At 47.8% G+C, this 25,164-nt stretch overlaps 2 protein-coding genes and 1 long non-coding RNA gene across 4 annotated transcripts in view; 2 read left to right on the top strand and 1 right to left on the bottom strand.

Annotated features, from left to right (window-relative positions):
• Positions 1–1,714, top strand: part of FAM117A (family with sequence similarity 117 member A) — a 44,900-nt gene extending 43,186 nt beyond the window's left edge. For both annotated transcript variants that reach the window (XM_081166632.1, XM_081166633.1), the window contains exon 8: positions 1–1,714. In XM_081166632.1, coding sequence (XP_081022758.1) covers positions 1–343 — 343 coding nt within the window. In that variant the 3' untranslated portion in view covers positions 344–1,714.
• On the bottom strand, positions 685–2,968 carry LOC308571480. Its single transcript, XR_014001477.1, has 2 exons — positions 2,613–2,968; positions 685–1,788 (listed from the first exon to the last, which is right to left on the bottom strand). It is a non-coding gene; the product is annotated as an uncharacterized lncRNA (long non-coding RNA).
• SLC35B1 (solute carrier family 35 member B1) lies at positions 2,093–23,936 on the top strand. The gene is made up of 10 exons (XM_081166517.1): positions 2,093–2,256; positions 2,977–3,440; positions 5,721–5,824; positions 7,093–7,223; positions 8,743–8,773; positions 9,989–10,149; positions 14,824–14,950; positions 18,111–18,217; positions 20,769–20,922; positions 23,527–23,936. Exons 1-10 carry the CDS (start codon positions 2,143–2,145, stop codon positions 23,577–23,579), a joined length of 1,446 nt encoding a protein of 481 aa, XP_081022643.1. The 5' UTR covers positions 2,093–2,142; the 3' UTR covers positions 23,580–23,936.
• The last annotated feature ends 1,228 nt before the right edge of the window (positions 23,937–25,164 follow it).

Below are 25,164 nucleotides of genomic sequence, written 5' to 3' on the forward strand. Positions count from 1 at the left end.
GCCTCCAAGCCCTGATCAGACTTTCCTGCCCTCCTGTCCCGATAAGAACAAAGTCCACTTCAACCCAACTGGCTCTGCCTTTTGCCGATTCAGCCTGGTGAAGCCTTTTATTCCCAGTGTGGACTTCCTGTTCAGAGACTTCTCTTCCTCTCCCAGCCCCATGCCACCGGGCACGTTCTCCTCCTGCCAGCCCACTCACACGGTCCCAATCCTCAGTTTGCGGAAAGACTCGAGGGGAGACGACTTCGTCGAGAACCCAAAATCTCCTCCCCTGAGCTTGGAGACTTGGAAGCGGCACCAGGCTGAAGACACCGTCCTCTTCCACAGCTCCCTGGTTGTCTGAAGCTCAGAGGGGCAGACCCCAAATGAATCTGTGGTCCCTCCATGGCCTGTGGAGAAGAGTGCCTTGGAATGGAGAGAACAGAGCACTTCTAGGACACAAGTCCTCCAGCAACTGCCTTAAAAAATGCAGACTGCCACTGGACTTTTCTGCAGCCGCAGTAGTTTTTCCCCTTTTGACTCCTGGTACTTAAAAGCACTTCGTTTCCCTACAAGTTCATGTCACTGTCCTGCTATTGCGATGTCCAAAGAGCCCCTCATCCTCTCTGATGGAATATACACACTATAAGCTACTGGGTTTTTCCTCCTCTTGTTTGCTTGCTGGGTGAGGCAAGAGCTCATGTATGTTTTGTTTTGTTTTGTTTTGAATTATCCTAAGGATGTGTCTCAGGCTTTCCACAGACTAGGGAGGATGAAAAGGTTTACATGTATCCAGAGGAACTGGTGTACGCTGCTCTAGCAGATGGCTGCTGGGCAAGAGTTGTGCTGGGCAATCTGTTTCCCGGGAATGAGACATCTAGAGATTATTTTGCATCCTGCCCTGCACTCTATGAGACTAGCATTACTGGAACACAGCTAAATGCTTGAAAGAAGCATTTTCTCTTCCAGTCATGCTGTAACAGTTAGAAGTTGAATTGACAGAAATTCAACTTGTGTGCCTTTCTTGAGGTCTTACTCCCTTCCCTTATGGAGTAAGAATAAGGGAATGTTCTCTCTTTTCCCCCTCCCCCTTCATACACTCCCCAGACATCTTTTCCAGTGGACCTCTTGAGTTGATTTCTTGCAACAGTTCTGGCAAAGGAAACTGATGCTGAAGCCAGAACAATGTCTAAAGTTCCCTGGTGGAATGCAGCTCTTAGCATATCAAATCCACTTCCTTCCTTTTTTTTAATTGTTATGATTTGGCCAGTCCAGTTAGGTCTGACACTACTACAATTCTGGCTGATGAGTCAGGGGGATCTGCTCAGCTTTAACCCTACTTTTTAATACACAGAACACTCCAAAGATCCCATGGTTCACTTAAACTTACATTTTAGGCCACCTGCATCCCCACCCCCCACAGCACAACTGTGAAAGGCCTTAAACCTGGTGATGCCTTGATTGCAAAGTATTAGAAATGAAAGCAACTCTTCTTTTTGCTAAGCCTCTGGATTGCATTGAAAAGGTTTTCTTGAACCTGAGATGGAAACTATATTTTCTATTTGAAAACAGTATTTTTGCAGCTACTTTTGAAGTTTTGTAAATTTTAATGTATGTATCACAAAAGCTTAAGGAAGAATGTTAGCCTTGGAGGATCACTGCCTTGTCTTGGAGAGGCTTTTGCAGATTTTGGTGTTTAAACCAATTAAAAAAATAAAATTGTTCGGTATCTGAAGTATCTGTACTGTGCCTTGTCTGAGTAGAGATTGGTCAGTGGGACTGGATGAAGTGTTGGACACACTTGCAGCTCTGTAAAAAGAATAAGAAATCTACAGATGGGTGGCATGTTCTTGGGTTGGTATTTGCTTGTTAACCCATCAGTTGAACCTATTAACTAATCTTTAGTGAAAGCATTTGGCTTAAACTGGGAATAATATACTTTAGGAGGCTGTGGATTTCAGTTAATACAGGCTTTAAGTATACATCTCCTTTCCTGATGATGTCAAGACCATCCTAATGAGCTCAGAGACTGGTAGCAATGCCATGTTAAAACTTAGAGGAGCAGAAGAGCCAAAACATTTTTTCAGGAGGCTGTGGACTTTGGCTGATGGGAGGTTTGTGACTGCCACATCATTCTTCCCATGTCACGTCAAGGCCATCCTAATGAGTTCAGAGACGAGTAACAGTAGATGGCAACAATGGCTGCATAGCACGCTGAACTTGGAGAAGCAGAGAAGGAGAGACATTTGGGAGCCAGGTAACATCTATAAAGACCAGGTGTTCAACTAAGACAGCATATAAGCTTCAAAGGGAGTCACCATGACTACTGAAGTTTTTGTTTGGCTTTTTTAATGATCAAGGGACATATCAGTTTTCTTAATTAAGCAAAACAGGCCACTCTGGGTTGTAAAAGGCAGGATTTAATTAGGGCAACCTTCCCTAAAAGGGATTTAATTTGCTAGGTTTCTTGAGCCATTAAAATCAGACGCAGAGGTTAGGAAGGCGCATGTCAGCTCCCAGCTCAACCAAAAGGCCACGAGGACGGGGGTAATTTTAGGTAAAGATGAAGGCTAGCAAGTAAGAAAAAGCAGCTTGTGTGTCTTTTGTGCATTAAATTGAAGGCACGTTTATACCAGAGGGGACTGGAAGTGGCATCCCGCCAGGACTCTGCACTTGGTACCTGTGCAGGCGCTGCTTCGTTTATTCCTCCTTAATTATAATTACTTTGGGGGGTGGAGAAGGAAGGCGGTAAATAAGCGCAGTAAGTAATTTACTGCAGCAGCAAACGCGTGTCCTTTAGGACGCCCTGACACGTGTATCCCAAATCCTCACGTTACCGTGCCGCCTAGCCGCTGCCCCCCGCGGCTCCGCCTCTCCCGGAACCAGCAATAAGGCTCCGACACGAGGCAAAAGCCCTTCCTCGCGGGTCCCGCCTTCCGAACCATCGCGACGAGCCACATTTGCCGACGTCTAAACCTTTCGCCCGCTTCCTTCTAGGCCCCTCCGAGGTGCTGCCATCCGCGACGCCTGAAGAGGCGCGTAACAAGCGCGAACGAAACAACGCGGGCGCTCCGGAGCAGCGGGAGAGAAGACCCCCCCCCCACAAGCGAACCCCCGCGCGGCTCGGCTGACCCCCGTTCAAACGGCGTCTTCCTCCTCCTCGTCAGGCGCCGAGGCGGGCAGCCCCCAGCCGGGAGTCGGAGGGGGTCCTTCCGGGCCGCCGTCGCAGCCGCCTCTATGAGGCCCTCTTTCCCCCCGCCGGCGGCACCGCTGAGGGATGTTTGCGTGGAGCTGCCGGCGCTGAGGCTGCCGGCGCCGGGAACGGTTCCAGGGCCTGTCATGGGGGTGAGCGGCGGGCCCGGAGGCGGCGGCGCCCTGTTCCCTGAGCGGTTTCGTCTGCCGCTCTGCTGCCTGGGCGTCTTCGTCTGCTACTTCTGGTACGGCGTCCTGCAGGAGACAATGTAAGTTGCCCCGAAGCCGCGCACGACACGCGCCTCTGGCTTTGCGGGGTTGCTTGGTGGCGACCTCAAAGCTGCCTCCGCCTCCCTTCTTCCTACCTTCGCAACGTAGTCCCCAGACTCTCTCCACTGACTTGGGGGGCGGGGAGCAGTGCCGGATTTACGTATAAGCTAAACAAGCTATAGCTTAGGGCCCCACTCTTGGGGGCCCCCCAGAAAAAATAAAGGGGAAAAAACTCTGGGTGTACATTTCCAAAATATAACAAAAAAACCACAAATCAAATCCTACATACAACAACAGTGTTTTGTGTTGTGTAGGTTCCTATGATGTAAGTCATGGGCCCCGCCTGCTAGCCTGCTCCCTAAAGTATCACTGGTTTGCCCATTTCTTTGTATAGGGTGCCTACATTCTGCATGGACTGGTTGCATGGCAACATGTGCAAATGGCTTTAGGTACCTATTAGGTTCATAAATCACCATATAGAATATATTCATAAAAACAGCGACAATTTGTTGTTGACAAAGATCATGTGGTGTTCGCGTGGTGGGGTCTTTTTAGACTAAGTGAAAAGCTAAGGGAAAGCATCTGATGGAGCAATTTCCTGAGGCTTCACTTGTGCGGGCAAAGGAGCCCTCTGAAATTGAGGGCAACCTCTTTAAGTTCTCCCTGTTTTATACCACCATCTCTATAAGAAATGAAATTCGAATTTTGCAGCTGAAAATTCGAAGTTGGGATGACTAAATAAGTTCCAGGCCAGCTCTAGCTTCCTGCAAGGGGGTGAGGTGGGGGAGTTGCTAGTGGGTGGGAAAGGTGGTGAGCAAGAACATAAACTTAACTCTGACGTTTGACATATAGACCTTACCAAAAAATCATACTACAGTGGTACCTTGAGTTACATACGTTTCAGGTTACAGACTCCGCTAACCCAGAAATAGTACCTTGGATTAAGAACTTTGCTTCAGGATGAGAGCAGAAATTGTGCTCCCACAGTGCAGCGGCAGCAGAAGGCCCCATTAGCTAAAGTGGTGCTTCAGGTTAAGAACAGTTTCAGGTTAAAAACGGACCTCCGGAACGAATTAAGTACTTAACCCGAGGTATTTGCTCCATTGTAGGAACACGAGCGAGCTGCACTTGTATGTTATAATAAAGCACGTGAGTTTAAGGTGTTCTCTATAGCTCAATAGCAGAGCATCTGCTTTTCCCACAGAAGGCCCCAGATTTAATCCCCGGCATCTTCAGGTAGGGCTGGGAACATTCCCTGTCTGAAACCCTGGAGAGCCACTGCCACTCAGTATGGATAGTACTGAGCAAGATTAAGCCAGTGGTCTGACTCTGCATAAGGCAGCTTTCCCTTCTGTTTGGTGGATTTACTTCTTACGTCTCTTGCATTTCTTACACTCGCTGTTTGAGGAGGAGGTTTCGCATGAGTTGGATTTTTATACAGGCACCTCCCCACTTGTGCACGATCAGCACAAGAGTTCCTGCAGACACACGTGTCATTTTCAGCGCTGCAAGGGGACAGAACGGGGGAATCCACACTTAGAACAGAACTCCCCTGCATAAGCAGGGATTCTCCTGTACAGTCTATACCTCGGGTTACAGACGCTTCAGGTTACAGACTCTGCTAACCCAGAAACAGTACCTCAGGTTAAGAACTTTGCTTCAGGATGAGAACAGAAATCGTGCGATGGCGGCAGCAGTGGGAGGCCCCATTAGCTAAAGTGGTACCTCAGGTTAAGAACAGTTAATGGACCTCCAGAACAAATTAAGTTCTTAACCCGAGGTACCACTGAATTTTACTTGTTATGAGCTGTTTGAGAGTATGTGTTTCCTCTCTCTATGCCTCCCTGCCTCATTATTTGATCTTGTTTCTCCCCTACCTCCTCCACAGTTAAAGCACTTTCAAGAGTTGGGCTGCCCTCCCTATTCCTTGTAGTCTGTTTCCAAAGCAGCTGTTGTCTCGTGGCCCTGCAAGAAACCACACAAATCTGAAAAGACCTACAGTTTGTGTGTTCTCCTGACGGGGACACAAGTGCAATCCTGCAATTGCATTCCTGTGCTTTGTTCCCCTCAGTTACCCATGACTGCACAGGGGGAAAGATCCTGATGCCGTTTGTCTCACTGAAAAGAAGTAAATGTACCTTGGCCTATCTCAGATGTTCAGTCCACCGTAAAACTAGCGCATGCCTACCCTTTGCTACTGACACATGCAAATAAGTTGAGTCATATGATGTCTTTTCCTTTGCAACTGACTGTACCCTCTCAATTTGGTTTTCCTGCAGTACAAGAGGCAAATATGGGGAAGGAGCAAAGCAGGAAAAGTTCAGATATGCTCTGTCTTTGGTCTTCATCCAATGTGTGATCAATGCAATTTTCGCCAAACTGTGTAAGTATTTTTTTATTTATTACAACCTTTTTATTCCACCTTTCCTCCAAGGAGCTCAAGACTGTCTTTGTGGTTCTCCCTCTGTCCATTTTATCTTCACAAGAACTCTGAGGTATGCTAGGTTCAAAGACTGTGACTGGCCTGATTTCTCCCCTTGAGGTTCTATGACTGAGTGGGGATTTGAACCCTAGCTTCTTGGGTCCTAACCCAATATGCTAACCACCACTGTATTAGAAATTAGTGATGTGGCTGCTCTGAGCCCTTTGCCTATCCCTTACTTGTTTTTTGTAAAACCCACCGGGGTTTGAAGCACACCCTTTGCAGGAAGGAGTTGCTTTGGCCTGGTTCTTATTAACACCTGCAGCCAGAGATTTGGTTGGCTGTTTTAAATCCAGATAGGAAATTCAGTTCCCTTTTGATACCTCTGCATCACCCTCATCAGCTTTCTCTGAGGAAGGGAGGAGCAGGTGAATAAGAATTCCTGTTGCTTGTGTGCTTTCCTTTCTCTCCCGCCACATGCCTTTTGGTTTTGAAAACTCAAAATAAGGTAGGGGCAAAAAGTCATGCGTAAGACATCTCTGTTCCTTTTTTTCCTTTTCTCCCCATTCAAAAATGGCTTCAGAAAAGGTGGCAGAAGGTTGTATGCTCATTCAAGTGTACCCGTTTCCTCAGCACCACTACCATTGCAGGTGGAAGGGAGAGTTAGTCTTACCATCAAGCAACTGAACTTAACCCCCTTTATCTTCCTTCCGCCCTCCCCTCCTTTAAAAATACTGGCCTGCTGGATACTCCACAGAGATTTCCTGGATGGGGGAAAACAGCTTAGGGGAGGGTGATTTGATCAGGAAAAAAATGGCTGAGGGGGAAAGGATTATGTGCCCTCTGTTGCCTACCATCCCAGCTGCTGGTGCAATCCGTTTTACAGGGTTCTGATGCTGCTCTCTCTTTATTGTGAGAAAATTGCATGTGTAATGTCTTGTTTGGCTGTAAGAAACAATACAAAAGACTATTAGGGTTCTGGTTCCCTCCCCCCTTGAAAGAAGTGTTAGAATGCTGCTGACTTGCACCAAAGTATGCCTGTGTGGTCCTCCCAGACATGGCTTTGCCTCTATTCCATGTTCAGGTTTTAGAGTTAGGAGGCCTGAGCACCTTAACCATTTCACCTTCTGCATATGAAATCCAGGGCCATGCAGTTGTGCCGTTGGTCGGCCTGCTCTTGCTTTGTTGCCAACATGCCTGTTTCTTTCACCTTTTTCTCCCCCAATCAGTGATCCAGTTTTTTGACAGCGTCAAGGTGGACCGGACACAGAACTGGCTATACGCAGCTTGCTCTCTCTCCTACCTGGGTGCCATGGTCTCCAGCAACTCTGCCCTGCAATTCGTCAACTACCCAACTCAGGTGAAGAAGGGGAGGTTTCTAGTGGGGAGCAAGGGGGTTAGCAGGAGATGAAGAGGGTCTGGGAAATGGGATGTCTCCTGCTTTCTGGTGCACAGTTTGGCAACCTTTTCACTGCAGCCTGTGCGATACCTTAAGCCCAGGGAACAACAAAGAGAATATATTGAAAGCAGGATACCAGCTGCATAAATGTGGCAGACGTGATGTTCGTCCATGATGGTTCTGAAATAATGGTGCTTAAATGAGACGGAAGTAATAAGAGGCTCTCAACAGTGTGTGACCCGCCAAGGGGAGATATCAACAGTAGAGCAAACCATTTTGCCTGCCTTTTTGGTAACTACCTTAGAAGAGTTTGGTGCTTAGAATCTGCCAAACAAGGCTTGCTCCAGGATTTGGGGACACCCATATTAAAAGGAAAGCAGCCAGACCAGCATACAGTGGTACCTCGGGTTACATACACTTCAGGTTACAGACGCTTCAGGTTACAGACTCCGCTAACCCAGAAATAGTACCCCAGGTTAAGAACTTTGCTTCAGGATTAGAACAGAAATCGCGCAGCGGCACCAGGAGGCCCCATTAGCTAAAGTGGTGCTTCAGACCTCCAGAACGAATTAAGTACTTAACCCAAGGTACCACAGTACACCCCACTTCACCATCCACCCAGATCCTCCTCGTCTCTCTGCTACATACACAGCCCCCGCGCGCTTTTCCTTGCAGAGGTTTATGGGGACTTTCATTGTCTGCTTTTCTTCCAGTAAAGTTGGAAGTAGCATAAGCTGCTTATGCTGCTTAAAGCTTTTCTGCAACCCAGAGCAAAGTGACAGTATCCTCTGTTCCCTGAGTCTCCTGCAGTGTGCTGACAGAGACAGAAGACTGTGAGAGAGGTGCCTGGACACATGGCACAAAGGCGAGAGTGATGGCCCAGTTGTTTCAGCAAGCCCCCCCTGGGCTTGCGAATCTAGGCATTTTGCTTAACCCAGACAGCCTTTTGCACCGGCCATGGTTCCAAAGCAGGGGTCATGGCCTTTCTAGGATTGCTGAAAGGGATGAGCAAGATTGGAGATGCGTGCAGGAGACTAAACACTGCAGGTGGGGGAGGAGCTGGGATTCCGAGAAAGCCGTGGCTTCAGGAATGTAGAAGCCAAGCAGGAATGGCCAGTAACACCACCAGGAAGATTTCGCAGGCAATGTAAAAAAGGGAGGGGTGTGATTTTGTAATAGTGGAGAGGGAAGAATGAGTTAGCAAAGAAGGAAAGGAGGGAGAGAGCATAGAGTAGAGATAGAGCACAGAATGTGAGAGCTTTTAAAATTAAGGAATAGAAGCTTAAAGAGGGTGCCGGATGTGATGAGTTTGCAAAAGGAAAGAACAGAGATTCTTCGTGTCTGTTCAATAAGTATCTTCTGCACCTCAAGCATCAGTTTTTCTCCGGGGCGGAGTTGACTCAGGCACTGACTGATGCTGCTAAAGGTGAGGCTATGGAACGTTAGGTCTAAATAAATCTCTCCCTTTTCTCCCATGTAGGTGCTGGGGAAGTCCTGTAAACCTATTCCAGGTACGTAGCCCCTGTGCTGGTAACCAGAACCATATTTTGTTCTTTGCAGAGCAACTATGTGATTGAGTTGAGCATATCGACAAAATCTGCATGCCTGCTGCTTGGTTTTGCTACGTTTGCTTCCCAGATTCAGACTTCACCCCAAAAGTCAGAGTTAAGGACTGGAATGGCAAGGAGGGGAGGGAAGGCTCTTGAGACTTTGCTGCCTGCCGTCTCTTTAATGAGCCTAGAATGGCATGTTTATCCTCAGACAGTCCTGAGGTGGGCAGAGAGGTAATGGCTTGCCCAAGCACAGCCAGTGACTATCCGACCTGAGTGGAAATCTGAACCTAGATTTCTCCCATGTCGAAAGCAACCCCTCCAGTGCTTCACTTTCAGGTATTGATGCATTCTGTCCCATCCATCAGAAGGATTGGGTAGGTAGCAACACTTTTCAAACGATGCAGCTTGAATGAAAACGGAAAGTGTGCTAAATATTAAATAACCACAAGTTCTATGTTATGAATCAGGCACCGCTAGGAGTTCCTTTTTGTTTTCCAGTGTATATCTTACAAAAATAGCTTGGTGTGGCGTGAGCAAAATTTGTTCTGGAAGTGTGGCCCGGGGGGGGAAAGTTTGAGAACCATTGTGCTAACAGGGTTGGAAAATTCATTGTGGGTCCTCCCCACGGATTGATTCCTGGGAGGGAAGGGAGCCTGTAAAAGCCAAGCTGGGCAATGCCAACCCACATTTTGTAGCCCCGTGGGATCCCTCCAGATGCAGATCTGCAAGCATCTTTTGTTCATTTGACCGGGGCCGTTTCCAAAGCCATATTCTCGCAGGACCAGGCAGAGACTCAAGAGGTTTGGAGCGTCACTTGGACTCAGTGTGACAGTTCCTGTTCTTGAGACTGGCCTGTGTCCTGCTCTTTGGGAAGCAATATTGCTGCAGCACAGAAGCTGATGTCGCAGAGTCTGCAAAGGTCAACAGTTGGTTATATTTCCTAACAGAGCCACCCTGGGAGTCAATAATAATAATAATAAATTATACCCCGCCCATCTGGCTGGGCTTCCCCAGCCACTCTGGGCGGCTTCCAAAAAAATATTAAAATAATGTAATACATCAAACATTAAAAGCTTCCCTAAACAGGGCTGCCTTCAGATGTCTTCTAAAAGTCTGGTAGTTGTTGTTCTCTTTGACATCTTGCCCATGGTTCCTTCCTTTCTCTCTTTCTAGTCATGCTCCTGGGGGTGACGGTGCTAAGGAAGAAGTACCCCTTGTCCAAATACCTGTGTGTCTTGCTGATCGTCACAGGCGTGGCCCTGTTCATGTACAAACCAAAAAAGGGAGGAGACGTCGGGGACGACCACCTCTTTGGGTATGGAGAACTCCTGCTGGTAAGCCCCGGAGCATTAATAAGTCTGTGGCAGCAGTGGCAGGGTGCTCAATTGGTGCTGGACGCAGCAGGAGGGGCACCCATGCCTTGGAGCATTAAGCCACCCTTGTAGAATAAGTCCACACAAGTTACTAGCCTGCCACTTCCTTTATTAGTCTGTTGGGGACTAGCAAAGGAGAGATGGTGAACTCCATACATTTTGCAGCAGCCTGCTTCATTTCTGTGCTGGATGCCCAAGAAGGGGGGCTTCTGTCCTCTGGCAACCCACTCAGTATCTCTGCTGCGCACAGAGGAAGTAATGAGTTCTCAGTCCCTCTGTGGCCAGTCCACTCACTCACTTGCATGCAGTGCCTTGCTCCCTGGAGCTCCCAGCACATAAGTGGCATACAAAACACTAAAAAACCATTCTACGTTCTAAATCTTATATTAATAATCCAAAACTTGAGAGAGCTATGTACAAGATCTACTACAGAAGCCAGAAAACTCATTCAAATTGAGTCCAAAAGGAAGATTCAGTCTTTAAAGGTTCCTTTAGCCAGGCTCCTGTAGATATCAACAAAGGTAAGTTGGATCAAACAAGAGTTTTGGCTTAGTAAATGAATAAATGCTTAAGTCAAGAAAGAACTTAGCATATGAAGTTGAATGTATGTAAATACACCAAAATCTTGAGGGAGAATTTCCTGAAGAAAGAAATTAAATATTATAGCTTAATCTAAGAAGAAATGTAACATATGGACTTGAATGTTTATAAATATATCAAAACCGTGAGAGAGAATTTACTGAAGAAGCCCAGGACTCTTCATGGGCGAAACAGGTGACAAACGCCGGCACCCTGTCTAACTCTTGTGCGTAACATCACCGACACTTCGTTTGATCAAACTTTTCCTCGTTGATATCTAACCCTTGAGCGTAACATCACTGACACTCTGATCCAACTTACCTTTGTTGATATCTACAGGAGCTGGTCTTCTACGAGAATTGGCAGCATAGGTTCATTTTTTCAGCCCTGGAGCTCCCAGGCACGTGCTTAGATACAAGCCATGCTGAACTGGGTGACGGTTACCGTATTTTTCGTCCTATAGGGCGCACCGGCCCATAGGATGCACCTCATTTTTTTGGGGGGGGGGGGAAATGAATAAAAAAAAATTATTCCCCCCACCCGCCGTGGCTGCCACCCCAAGCCTTGCGCACACCTGCCCGAAGCACGGGGCACCCTCCGGAGGGCTCCGCGTGCTTTGGGCTGCAGGCTGCCGCCCCAAGCCTCTCGCGCTTGGCGGGACCTCCTGCCGGGCGCGCAAGGCTTGTGGACACTCGCCCGAAGCAGAGGGAGGCCTCCGGAGGGCTCCCCGTGCTTCGGGCGACAGGCTGCCGCTCCAAGCCTCGCGCGCTCGGCGGGACCTCCTGCCGGGCGCGCAAGGCTTGCGGACACTCGCTGGGGCTGCAGGCTGCTGCCCGCAAGCCTTGTGAGCCGGCGGGAACTCCCGCCGGGCATGCAAGGCTTGCAGATGGCTTCCTGAAGCCTGAAGAGCGAGAGGGGTCGGTGCGCACCGATGCCTCTGGCTCTCCAGGCTTCAGCGAAAGCCTGCATTCGCCCCATAGGACGCACACACATTTCCCCTTCATTTTTGGAGGGGGAAAAGTGCGTCCTATGGGGCAAAAAATACGGTAATTTGTTAGCACACTTGGAGGACTGACTGCAACAGGGAGTTTTCTCTGCCACGGGGCAGGGAACCTGTGGCCCTCCAGATGTTGGACTGAAGCTTTTGGTTCAGCTCCACCTCGCTGCCCAGGAGCCTGGATAGCTCCATTGGTTAGAGTGTGGTGCTGATAATGCCAAGGTTGCATGGGACAGTTGCATAGTCCTGCCTTGCAGGGGCTTGGACTAGACGATCCTTAGGGTCCCTTCCAATTCTATCATTCTATGACTCTTGAGAGGCTTCTGCGTGTTAAAGGCCTTCGATACCTCAACGCTGAATGGGACGTTCTAGTTGATCACTTCTTGTGTCAGTCATTTTCTATGGGTTCTGATCGTGCTCACATTTCACCTATAAAACAGCCCTTTCTCCTCGATTGGAGGAAGGGGGAATCCTGTTTGGATTGGCTCTGCCTACCTCTCCACTGGCACGAAGTAAAAAACTTGTGAGAGGCTACAACTGGGGCTGGGACAACCCCTCTCTCCTTCCTGCCAGCTTCCTGCCAGCTCCACTGCAGGTTGTTCTAGCCAGCTGCTCTAGGCACGGCAAAATAGAAAAGGTGGGAACGCCATCTTGGAAGGGATTTTTCCTTTGTTCTTCGTCTGTTCTTGCTTCCTTTTTCTGCTCCCTTCCGCTGCTACTCCTGGATGGAGTGGCCAGTGCTCTTTGGGGCCTCCTCTTCTGTCACAGCCTTTCCAGTCTCTGCCTATCGCTGTCTACAGTCAATGGGAAATCTCATGGGGAGCCTGCATGGGCAGTGCAGAAGAGGCCCCCCTTTGGGCCGGTGGGTGGTGGCAGGGGCTGGGGTTGGCAGGGGCGAGGCAAACAAGGCACATTCCCACTATCCCAGTGCATAGCATTGTGATGAAGCTGCAACAACCGAAGGAAGCTGCTGTGATGCAAGGGAGAAGCTTGGAGAAGGGGCGCATTCTTAAAGTGCGTTCAGATTTTAAAGCAGGGTGGCTAACTTTTCTCTTTTTTAAAAAGTTTTTTTATTCAAAATTAAAACAAAACATATTATCCAAAAAACATATCATCCTTGTTTTGCCCCCATTTTTCCCCTCCCCCCACCCTCCCCCACAAAACCCACCCGCCCCCGCCCCCCAAATTCCCTCAGTTCCAGTCTTTGGTTTCTCTGAGACTGCTGTTTTCTGCATGTTACAAAGTTGTATAGATCCTCAAACTATTTAGCTGATTATTATCAATAAAAAGTTTGTGAATGTTTATTCAAAACCTGCCAAGGAGTCCAGTTCACTTTGTTGCATCTTCAGATACTTTGTAAAGGGTTCCCATTCATCTTTAAAGTCACAGTTATCCTTATATGTCAGTTTTGCCAGTTCTGCATAGTCCGTCAATTTTTCTTGCCATGATTTTTTAGTTGGGGTTTCTTCAGTCTTCCATCCTTGTGCTACCAGATCTCTCACAGCCGTTGTCGCATACATGAAGATGTTTTCCAGCTTTTTTGGCAGGTCTTTCCCTACAATCCCCAACAAAAATGCCTCGGGTTTTTTAACAAATGTTAAATGGAACATTTTCTTCAATTCATTGTATATCATTTCCCAAAATTTTTTAATTACATTACAATCACACCACATATGATAAAATGTCCCTTCCTTTTCCTTACACTTCCAACATATATTTGAACTAGATTTGTACATGTTCCCTAACTTCACTGGTGTTGTGTACCATCTATACATCATCTTCATGTAATTCTCCTTCAGTGGGGAACAAACTGTAAATTTTAAATCAGTTTTCCATAATTTTTCCCATTCTTCCATCATAATGTTGTGACCTACATCTTGTGCCCATTTAATCATAACTGATTTTACCTCTTCATCTATCGTCTCCCATTCTGATAATATGCTGTATGCGGCCTTCAGTAATTTCACTTTCCCTTCAATCACTTCCGTTTGAAACCTAGCAGGGTGGCTAACTTTTCTCAGCTGGAGGACCAGACTGCTCCTTGCCACCCCTCCAGGAGCTGCATGGCACAGGGCGGGTGTGGCCAACCATATAGGCCACACTCATACTCACATGTGTATACAGTGGTGCCTCGCAAGACGAAAAGAATCCGTTCCGTGATTCTCTTCGTCTAGCGGTTTTTTCATCTTGCGAAGCAAGCCCATTGACGGATTAGAGGATTAGCGGCTTTTAGCGGCTTATCGGATCAGCTGATAAGCGGCTTAGCGCCTTAGAAAAAGGGGGGAGGAAAAAAACCCTGCAGGAACTCGCAAGACATTTTCGTCTTGCGAAGCAAGCCCATAGGAGATTCGTTTTGCGAAGCACCTCCAAAACGGAAAACTCTTTCGTCTAGCGAGTTTTCCGTCTTGCGAGGCATTCGTCTTGCGGGGCACCACTGTACCCAATAAATAATGGGTACAAAAAGATGGCTCCTCCATCCTTTGTTCATTGACTTTGTTTGGTAGTTGGGTAGCCCCATTGAGTGAAAATTGGGACGGGGAGATATAAATTCACAACCTGACTTGGTGGTGGGCTTCCCTCCCTGAGCCTTAATCCATACACTTATGTGGAAATGGAGACCGCCCTACCACTTTGTAGAGTAGCTGTTGTCATCAGTGAACACAAATCTACTTTTTGTTTGAGGCTTTTAGGGAGGTCAGAGGGAGATGCAGATAAGGCAGGTATGGAAGGCAAGGAGGCAGGAATAAGTGTCTGGGAAGCTGTGTGTGTGACTTGGAGATTCTTAAATCTTCATTAGTAACTGCCTAGATGTGTTAGCTTTCCCACTCTAAAGGCTGGATATTGGCCTCTCCTTAAAGCTGCAGTTCACTGTTCTTGGAAAACACCACCCATTTCTGCGCTGCAGAACCAGATATGGCACATCCGTGTTTGAGTGTTGTGTTTGTGGGGGAATGTGTGTGTTGCTAATCCCCTTGCTAAGCAGGTTTTGTTCAGCCCAGCGTGCCGTACTCAGCAGGTGTGCATGTGTGTCTGATTTCTCCCTCTCTCACCCACCCTAGTTGCTATCCTTGACCTTGGATGGACTGACCGGAGTGTCTCAGGACCACATGAGAGCTCATTACCAGACTGGTTCCAATCACATGATGCTGAACGTCAATCTGTGGTCTACTTTGTTCCTCGGAGCCGGTAAGCACTTTCTTGTGGCACAGGGAGCGGGGGAAGAAGCAGGACGGCCTGGCTTGACCCTGGTAACCCTGATCTGCACCGTCATGGAAGCAACCAAAGGCTAAGTGCTTGTGGCTGTGCATGTGGCTGTACCTGCAAAAGGGGGTGAAGGTCTAAACCTGGTTAGTACACGAGCCTTGGATACGTCAGAATCCTTGTTGCATGTAAGGCACGGGGGGTGCATTTTCTTAACCCATTGATGGATATGGTCAGTCCCACTTCCTGCTCATACACAGTATGCCTGGGTCCAGTAAATTCACCTGCAGGAACCTGTTTCCACGCCTAAATTGCTATTTGTTGAATTAGGGCGAACCTTTCCTTGGTTGGCAGCTAGACTGCCCAGCAAGCCAGTTTAAGTAAACTGGATAGCTCAGTCGGTAGAGCATGAGACTGTTAATCTCAGGGTTGTGGGTTCGAGCCCTGCGTTGAGCGAAAGATTCCTGCATTGCAGGGCGTTGGACAGTATGACCCTCGTGGTCCTTTCCAATTCTGAATATGTTGACGGCTGCCTCCCATGGGTTGCGACTGCTGTGCAGTTCTCTACATGGCCATGGAGTGGTGCTGGTGTCACCTGTAGGACTCCCCTTCCCAAAAGACCATTCCTGTGCGCAACTCACTTTTGCCTGGGGTCCCACTGCAGCTTGGCAGCAACAACCTGTTTCCGCCGTTTGGCGTCTCCCTCGTTCCAGCAACCTGGGTGGTTTCCACATTCTGCTAGGCTTCCAAGAGTTAAACCTTTGCAGTTTGGCTCTCTCCCCCCCCCCCCCCCATGCAATTGTTAGACCTCTCCACTGAGGCTGCCTTAGGAGAAACAGCTGATAATTAATGAAAAGGAGCAGTCCCTTGCAGCCAAAGTAATTTGGAGAATGATTGTTCCCCTGTATATTATTTTAAAACAAGGCAGTGTGTTAAAATGAATTCCGTAGAAGCTGCAAAGGAAGCCGGTTGGCCTGTCGTCTTCAAACGAATTATTAAGTATTAAACTGCGCAGTTTCCTTCTCCAGGTGAGTCAAGCCGTGGTCCACAGTGACAGGCAAAAAAGCCCAAAATACAGAAAACACCGGCCTTGCAGGGTTTGTTAGCCAGTCCAACCTGTGAGGAAGGGTCTTCCTGACTGGAAGAGGAAGGGTGATCAGCCTGAATGTGAGGTTCAGCCAGCAATTTATTTTAGCTTTATATCTTTTTTCTCAAATGCCAATCTTTGACAGTACACCAGACAATCCCTTCTAGCCGCACATCCTTAACTGCATCATCTCTTGGTGGCCTAGAGGAGAAGTGGGGAAGCAGTCACCCTCCTGGTGTGCCTGGACTACAGCCCTCATCATCCCTGACCATTGGCCATGCTGGCTGAGGCTGATGGGAGTTGTAGTCCAATATAAGAGGGAGGGCCCAAAGTTTCCCACACCTGGCCTAGAAGCTGGTCCCGGGAGGATGGTGACGCTACCTTCGATTGGGACCTTTCCTGTCCCTTGACTCTGAGATTTTAGGAGGGGGAGTCTCCAGCTGATGGGCAGTGTTTGCAAAAACCGCCTTTTGACTCTGCTACACCTTTACCTGCCCCACGCTTGATGTGACGCATATGACTACCGGTGCAGGTGTGCTTGGCTGTCAGGGACTGGCAGGTTCTGGTGAGTGTGCCACGGGGGAAGCGGGGCCGGAGTCTGACTTGGGAGAGGGGGCAGTGGCTTATAGGAATCTGTACCAGCCAGGAGGCAAGAGGCAGGGGAAGCTTCAGAGCTGGAGGGTGGAGCCACAGGATGAGTCAGAAGAGGAGGCAGGTTGGGAAAGTGAAGGGGCAAGGGCTTCCTTACCCTCTTCTGCAACACTCTCCCAGAACCAAGAGGGGGTTGAAATGGGAGGAGCAGAGGAAGTTTCCACGCAGGCATGGTCTCTGGCTGTGTGCATGCAGTCCATCGGGAGAAGGTGCATAAACCGGCGGAGGGGAATTGGTCCCGTGTTGCTGCAACTGCTCCATAGAGCGTGGACCTGGGAATAGCTGCCTAGACACTAGATTGGTGTGCGTAGGTATCCAGAGTGGCGGTGTTATCTTTGACAATAAAGACTTAACTATCTGCTATGTAGAACCATTGAATTGTAGAGTTGGAAGAGAGCACATCATCTAGTCCAACCCCCTGCAATGCAGCTGTCCCTTATGAGGATTGAACCAGCAACCTTGGCATTATTGGCACCATGCTCTAACTAACTGTGCTGTCCAGCTTTCCTTTGGCTGGGAAGCACCTGTGACATTGGCCAAATCGGCCTTGCAAACCAAGTGGGGTGGCCCGGTGGGCCTAATTTGAATGCTTTACATGCTGCCTTTGGCCTCCCTGGAAAAATGGAGGTTTCTGCTCCATTCATTTTCTCTCTGCTGAAGGTGGCTGGAGGCTTTTGCATGTGATGGCAGATGAGAAAACGTGGAGCAGCTAGGCAGGCACGTCGAATTCAAAAATAGCTCATTGAGCAAGGAGCAGGAGGGACTGGTTTTCTCCTTTTCCAGATGCAGCTTGCTGTGTTGCAGACTTACCTGTGAGCCAGGCAGGACCCGTTTCCTTGTGGAACAGGAGATGGTCAAGGATGCAGAATGCTGGTCGAAAGTGGGTGGAAATACTTGGAGCCTGATTTGCCTGCAGACAAGGCTGCCATAGTTAAAAGTAGTTGTGAGGGAGTCTCCAGCCATTTGGGCACAGGAAGAAGGACCGGGTGGGACTGAAGTGGAAAGGAATCACTTTGCAGTGTGTCTTTCAGGGGATGGGAGAGGATTCAGTGCTTTAATTTCATCCCAATCCTTGCAGTTTATTTATATATTTTACATAATTTACATGCTGTTTATCTGTATGCGTAACCTCTTAAGCAGTGCGCACACACACACACACACACACACACACACACACACACACACAAACCCTGTGTATTTTGGCGGGTGTTCCTTTTGGAAGACATGACAGCAGCCACTGAGGGAAAAATCAGGGCTCCAGTTTCCGTGTTTTCAAGGAAGCCAGCATGCTCCCTTCCTAAATGACAAAAAGTTCCTTTATTTGGTAGTCTGGTCACCATACCAAATAAAAAAGAGGACAGAGGAGAACACATTCTATTTTTCTAAACACGCCCCCTCCCTTTGCAGGTATCTTGTTTACAGGAGAGCTCTGGGAATTCTTGAGTTTCACCGAGCGTTACCCCAGCATCATCTACAATATCCTCCTCTTTGGCCTGACAAGCGCCCTGGGCCAGGTGAGTGGCGTGTGTTTGCTATTCTGTGCATTTCTTCATTTTAACCAGCCCAGGATTTGTGCATTAAACCCTTGCTCTGTTCTCAAGGCATTTGACGAAAGGTAGAATAAAGTCTGCTGCTTGAAGTACATGAATTTCTGGATAGGTTCTTCATGAGACTATTTCCAGAGTGAGAGGCCCTTCCCAAGATGCGCTTCACCACCATAGAGCAAACTCTAGGTTATGCTGATAGGATTTCCCACTGCTCATGGAAAAGGTCTTCCTGTCCATCATGGGTAGGCAACCTAAGGCCCGGGGGCCAGATCTGACCCAATCGCCTTCTAAATCCAGCCCGCGGACGGTCCAAGAATCAGCGTGTTTTTACATGAGTAGAATGTGTCTTTTTATTTAAAATGCATCTCTGGGTTATTTGTGGGACATAGGAATTAGTTCGTTGTCGTCCCCAAATATAGTCTGGCCCCCCACAAGGTCTGAGGGACAGTCGACTGGCCCCCTGCTGAAAAAATTTGCTGACCTCTGCTGTACATCATTTAGTTCTCTTAATTTGGGCCTGTTTGGAAGCAATGGTTTCTTTCTCACTACGGATGTTAAGGTGCTATTGTATATTGCTGCTTTTAGTAAAGGGTCACCGCTCAGTTTGCATGCTAATGAACCTGTCCTCCTTGCATTCCATGGCCATTTAATGCCAGCTCCTAAGTACACCCATGTCTACCTGCCAGCTGAAGAATACATATCCTGCATTTGTCTATTTATTTATTTTTATTTGCATTTTGAATAGAGACAAAAGGGAAAAAAAAATCCCACATCCCCTTCCCTCTACCCCCAGTTGTACAACTTTCATGTCAGTCTTGACATACAACTAAATACCTGGTGACTTCCCTTCCACCCTTTTCCTGGTTTCTTTATTCTTCCTATTAAATTGCATATTCCAAATTTTTAATCTTCAAATTTCTTCTTTCCTCTGTTAAATTCTATTAACTTCTATTCTACTGGATTTACTCAGGACCTGCTAGGTTATTTACTTGTTTATACCGGTTCTTAAAATATTCAATAAACGTTTTTCAATCCTCGTTATATTCTTTATCATTCTTTTCTCTTACCCTATTCGTTACACCTGCCAATTCATCATATTCAAGCATTTTAATCTGCCACTCTTCCTGCTCTCCACCTTTGTGTCAATAAGATTCTAGCCGCAGTGGTGGTATTATAATAATAATAAATTCTTTCGTTTTTAGGGACATCAGTTGTTACCATTTGCCAGGGTGGTCTCTAGTCCATGGAAGCCATACCATAATAAATTTGTTGGTCTTTAAGGTGCCCCGAGCGCCGAGACAAGCCCTGCAGGAATACACAAGGGTCTTTGCCTTCATCATGTGAATCAGGAGGGGACGATCTGTGTATCTTCTCCCATTGGTCCTGTGCACTACAGATGCCTTTTAACTCCTGCAGATGATTCCCAGAGACTGCAGCTCAGGCCATTTTGTGGGGTGTTCTTAAGGCTCTGCCTCTTCTTCCTGTACCTGCAGTCTGGCTTTGACACTTTGCTGGCAAGGAAAAGACATTCTGCATGTGCTCGGAGGGGCCATTCTCTTGCATGTTCTGCGGCTGGGCTTTCTGTCACCTTCGCACCTTTCACCTAGATCCCTTTTGCTCTGACGTGCAAATCAACAAGAGAATGCCTTTTGCCTTTCTGCTCCCATGCCGGGTTCAGAAGCCACCCATCTGGCTCCTTGCAACGTGTGGGAATCGAGTCCCTGCTTTTCCTCTTTGCTTGGACCTCTGTGCTTCAGCAGCAAGGCTGCTGCCAAGTTCCCTAAGAGGGAGCGGAGGACACGGCCTCTGAAAAAGGAAACTCTGCCCAAAACTTTTTTGGCCTAAGTGGGTGAAAAGCAGCACTACCCCTTCCCAGTACTCCAAGGTGAAAGGGCCACGTAACCCTCTGTCGCGTCTGGTCACGTGCAAACTCGACAACGCAGGGGTACGTCCCGCAGCAAAACCACCTGGGAGGATGCAAAATCTGTGTTGCTGTTGTTTGTTCCCATGTTGATGGCATTTTACCATTGTACTGTGGAGAGTCTATTAACTTATAGTCTCTGTGTGTGTGGTTTGGGAGCTGCACGGCCAGGGAAAAAACAATTCTGTCCAGGGTTGTAAAGACTGCAGAGAGAATAATTGGGTGCACTCTTCCCACCTTAGATCAAATCTATGCTGCCAGGTGCCATAAGAAAGCTGCAGAGATAGTGCAGGATAGTACACACCCTGGAAATGATCTCTTTCAGCCTTCTGCCTTCTGGAAGAAGGTGTAGGGTTATAAAGACCAGGACTAGCCACCTGAGAAACAGTTTCTACGCAAATGCAATTCTGTTTCTAAATGCAACATAAGGAGTCTCTATAGTATATTGTATTTTAAAATGGGGTTTCAGAGTTTTTAGGGGTTTTTTTTGAATGTCTTATGTGGATTTTTCAATTTCATTGTTCTGTATGGGACAATGACAATAAATATATCGTATCGTATCCAGCCTGACTGCGCATCTGCCCCGTCTCGTTGCAGAGTTTCATCTTCATGACTGTGGTATACTTTGGGCCCCTGACCTGCTCCATCGTCACCACCACCCGCAAATTCTTCACCATCTTGGCTTCGGTTATTCTGTTTGCCAATCCGATCACCGGCCTGCAGTGGGTGGGCACCATCCTAGTATTCCTTGGTAAGTTTCATCTCCGTTTGTTTCTGGGCGAGTTTTGACTCCGTTTCCAGCGGCTCAGTCGATAGAGCATGGGACTCTTAATCTCAAGGTTGTGGGTTCGAGTCCCACCTTGGAGAAGCGATTCCTGTATTGCAGGGGGTTGGAACAGATGACCCTTGCGGTCCCTTCCAACTCTACAATTCCTAGCAAAACTGCCAAAGCGGTCCTGCAAAGTCTGGTGCTTTAAGTGGCATTTCCTGTTGGGAGGGGCAGCCTGGCAAGTCCCTCCCCGTGAGGGTCTGTAGGCAGGACGGTGCTATCCTTCTCTCCTGCCCATCCATTGGGGAGGTGGGGGGGGGCGAGGAATGGTTTTATTATTAATTTTTTAAAAATCTATTTACAGATTCCCAGGGTGGCATCCAATTTAGAATAACAAAAGGCAATAAAGAATTTCCATATAAAGCATTAAATACACGGGAGCAGTAGCCATAAAATCAATAAAATCCATGCAGAGCTGTAAAGACAATAGTAAAACCCATTATAAAATGTGCTGGAAGGCCTGGGCAAATTAAGAGGCGGGTGGGAATATTTGCCTGGCGCTGTGTAATGTCAAGCTTCTCCAGGCACCCTACCTGCACCTTTCATGGGCACCAGAGGTGGGGGGGGGCATCTGATGAGCAAATGATCTGGGCCGATTCCCCAGGGGGAAAGGTTTTCGGGTTTTAGTTTTTGGTTATGTCGCCCGGAAAGCAGAAAAGCTTTTAGGTGAGTTTTTCAGGGGGGAGAGGGGATTATTTATTTACTTATTTACTTCGTTCAGAAAGCATTTTTAAGACAGGACCATCCAACTGGGTCTTGTCCGCAGCTGTTTTATTTAATTGCCACGATGCTCTGTAAAATCAAGGATTGCTGGGGAGAGTCTGCCGCCGGGCGAAGGAAACGCCACAATGTAAGCCCTGCTACACTCTCACCAGCTAGGGCAAAAAGTCGGGAGGGAGTAAGTTTGTGTATTCCCCACCTGCCTTCGCTTACCAGCAACAGGAGGGAAAGTAACCCCAGGTCCAGGGGACGTGGCCAGAGGGCGCTGGATCCAAACGCAACCATGATGCCCCCAGAGCACCCTGTTATCCTTTCTGCATAGAGGACAGGTCTGCAACAGCAACAGAGATGCTTCATAGCCCCTCTGCAGAGGCTGCTTTCCACACACGTCACCCTCCAACCACAGGGAATGAGGTTTGCAGCATCCTACAGGCCCTCGGCCGCTCCCCAAGGGAGCACTAGATTGTTCCCTTTCCCAGATTTTGGTTCCTAATAACAAGCCACGTGAATACATATTGGTATAGAAAAGGAGGCTATCATAGAATGAATAATGAAAATACAGTGGTACCTCTGGTTAAGTACTTAATTCGTTCCGGAGGTCCGTTCTTAACCTGAAACTGTTCTTAACCTGAAGCACCACTTTAGCTAATGGGGCCTCCCACTGCTGCCGCTGCGCCACCAGAGCACAATTTCTGTTCTCATCCTGAAGCAAAGTTCTTAACCTGAGGTGCTATTTCTGGGTTAGTGGAGTCTGTAACCTGAAGCGTCTGTAACCTGAAGCATATGTAAACCGAGTTACCACTGTAGGACCTTCTGTCCTATAGACTACTGTGGCCAGAGAGAATGTCTCAGCTCCTGGTTGTGCTAGTCGTGTGAACCACGTGTGTATATATTCATAATGTATAAGCATAAATGTGCATTTTTGTGCGTGGAGAAAGAAAGAGAGTGTGCCATTCCATAAAATAGTTGGAGGCTGCATGCTATTTATTTATTTGATTAATTGATTGATATACCGCCCTTCATCATAAGATCTCAGGGCAGTTCACAGAATAAAATACAGGATAAAAGCATGGAAATGAATAAAGCAAAACAGCAAAACATTACCCCCACCCCACCCCTTTGCACAGACACATTCAAAAGACTGTAGAATACTAAGCAGCCAAAGGCCTGGCTGAAGAGGAGCATATAGAGGAGCATATTCTCTTGGTGCCTTATACACACACACACACACACACACACACACACACACACATATATATATATATATATATATATATATAATATTTAAATTTATATTACGGATTGCAAATGACCCCACCCACAAAGAAGGGGAAGGTGTATGCATGCTTGGACAGGGGTGGAGACCCAGAGGTATACGGACTTGCATTCAATTTCTTTAAAACTGCAGAGGAGACGACAAAAAAAACCAAATGGAAATGAAACGACTGTGCATGTGTGAACTTGTGCAGGGAAAAATGAGAGGAGGAAGGAGCTTATCGGTTACGGGGTCGGTCAGCTCCAGCAGCCTGCACACAACACGAGTCACGTTTTCACCATCCCTACAAAAGCAGGGAGCTTTCCTGTTTGAGGCAGCCTCCTAGCCTGAGAAGGGGAAGCGTCGAAGGTGCCAGTTTTACCTTCTGAGAGCCAGCATGGCTCTTGGGGACTAATTGGCCGGTGGGGGCGAAGGCAGAAGCACTTCTCTCTCCCATTCATTGTAAATAAAATCTCGCACACCCACAGGAACGACCTATCTGCTGTGAGGATAGCCTCTTAAAGCCGCGTTCCCCTCTTGTTTCTCTGCAGGACTTGGACTGGATGCCAGATACGGGAAAGCCTCCAAGAAAACCTCACATTAAGACAGCAGTGGGTCCTTCTCTTGGAAACCTCAACCTGAACAAACTGTTAACTTATTGTCTTACTCCCCGGCACCTATTATCAGATATGGACTTGTGCTTTGGGGGAGAGGGGGTTTTATTGGGAGTGTGGGCAGGGCATTGGTTTGGTGCGGCTCCAAGAAACTTGGAATATTTTTTTAAAAGAGAAATCAAAGGTTTTGTTTTAATTGAAATCAACAACGTGAAGGTTTCCACATGTACTGCCTCCTCTCCTCTGCGCCAGGAATCGAAGCTGGGGTTGGCAGGCGGCAAAAAAGAGAAGCAACTGACGAAAGGAGAGGAGCCCTTCGTAATAAATAAAAGGAGGAGAGATTGAGAGAGATTTGTGTTCTTGCCTTTTCCGTCACCTTGTGGTCCTTCATTCTTGGAGGCTTTGGGCGGGAGTCATACGGACTTCCTCCAATTCATATGTCGGGGACCTTTGGCCCTCTAGATGTTTCTGATTGTCATGGGCTGGTTGGATGCAGAGGAATGATGGGAGGAACTAGCTTGGGAAACCTCCAAGGGAAGAAGGCTAAGAGCCTGGGGAGCGGTGGTGGGATGACCATGAGGAAGAAGACTGGAGCTGTCGGAAGCTTGAAGAGGTAACAGGGTTTGGTGAGCAGGGAGCATCTGTGGCAGAGCGAAGTCAGGAATCGGAGCTGAAGCAGCCGAGGAGGGAGGCCCAAAGGGAGAGATGAATCAGGCCGGTGAAGAGTCACAGTTGTCTCTCTCCTGCTGCAACAATCTCCCCTTCCCCCATGGTTTCCCAGAACCAGAAGAGGCATGAAAAGGGCAGAGAAGAGGTTGGCTTCATGCAGGCGCAGTCTCCAGTTGCTTGGAAAAAGCCCTGGAGAAGAGGGGACTTAGATGGCTGTGGGCAGGTGGGGACTTTCTGTCTCAGCAACTGATTTCCATGGAGGAAGAGCACCAGGAATGAATTGCTCTGCTCATTCACACACAGCTGGGTCTGTAGCGATCGTGGTTAGTTTTTTTCTAATAAAGCGTTAACTCCAATTTTGAATTACAGATAGGTAGCCGTGTTGGTCTGCCATAGTCAAAATAAAAAAATTCCTTCCAGTAGCACCTTAAAGACCAACTAAGTTAGTTCTTGGTATGAGCTTTCGTGTGCATGCACACTTCTTCAGATACACTGAAACAGAAGGTTTGGTAATGACCAAAACTTAAAACCATGGAGAGACCTGGTCTGAACAAAGACATTGGATTCTTATCTCATTATACATGACTAAGCCATTTCTCACCTTCTCCCCCCTTGCCTTTTCCTGTAAGACCTATTACAGTCGTTAAGAGTCGTCAACAGGCTCATCTCAGCTGCCAATCTCCCATTCCCACCACCCTTCTGAGTAATACCCCTCCCCACCTTCTCACTATATAGAAGGGTCTGGCAACTTCTGTTTCAGTGTATCTGAAGAAGTGTGCATGCACACGAAAGCTCATACCAAGAACTAACTTAGTTGGTCTTTAAGGTGCTACTGCATCCAATTTTGAACTGTGTGATTACTGACCAGCATGCTCTGTGACACTGAACTACAACTCCCATCAGCCC

This window comes from Podarcis bocagei (genome assembly GCF_964188305.1).
Source record: "Podarcis bocagei genome assembly, chromosome: 13".
Lineage (NCBI taxonomy): Eukaryota > Metazoa > Chordata > Lepidosauria > Squamata > Lacertidae > Podarcis > Podarcis bocagei.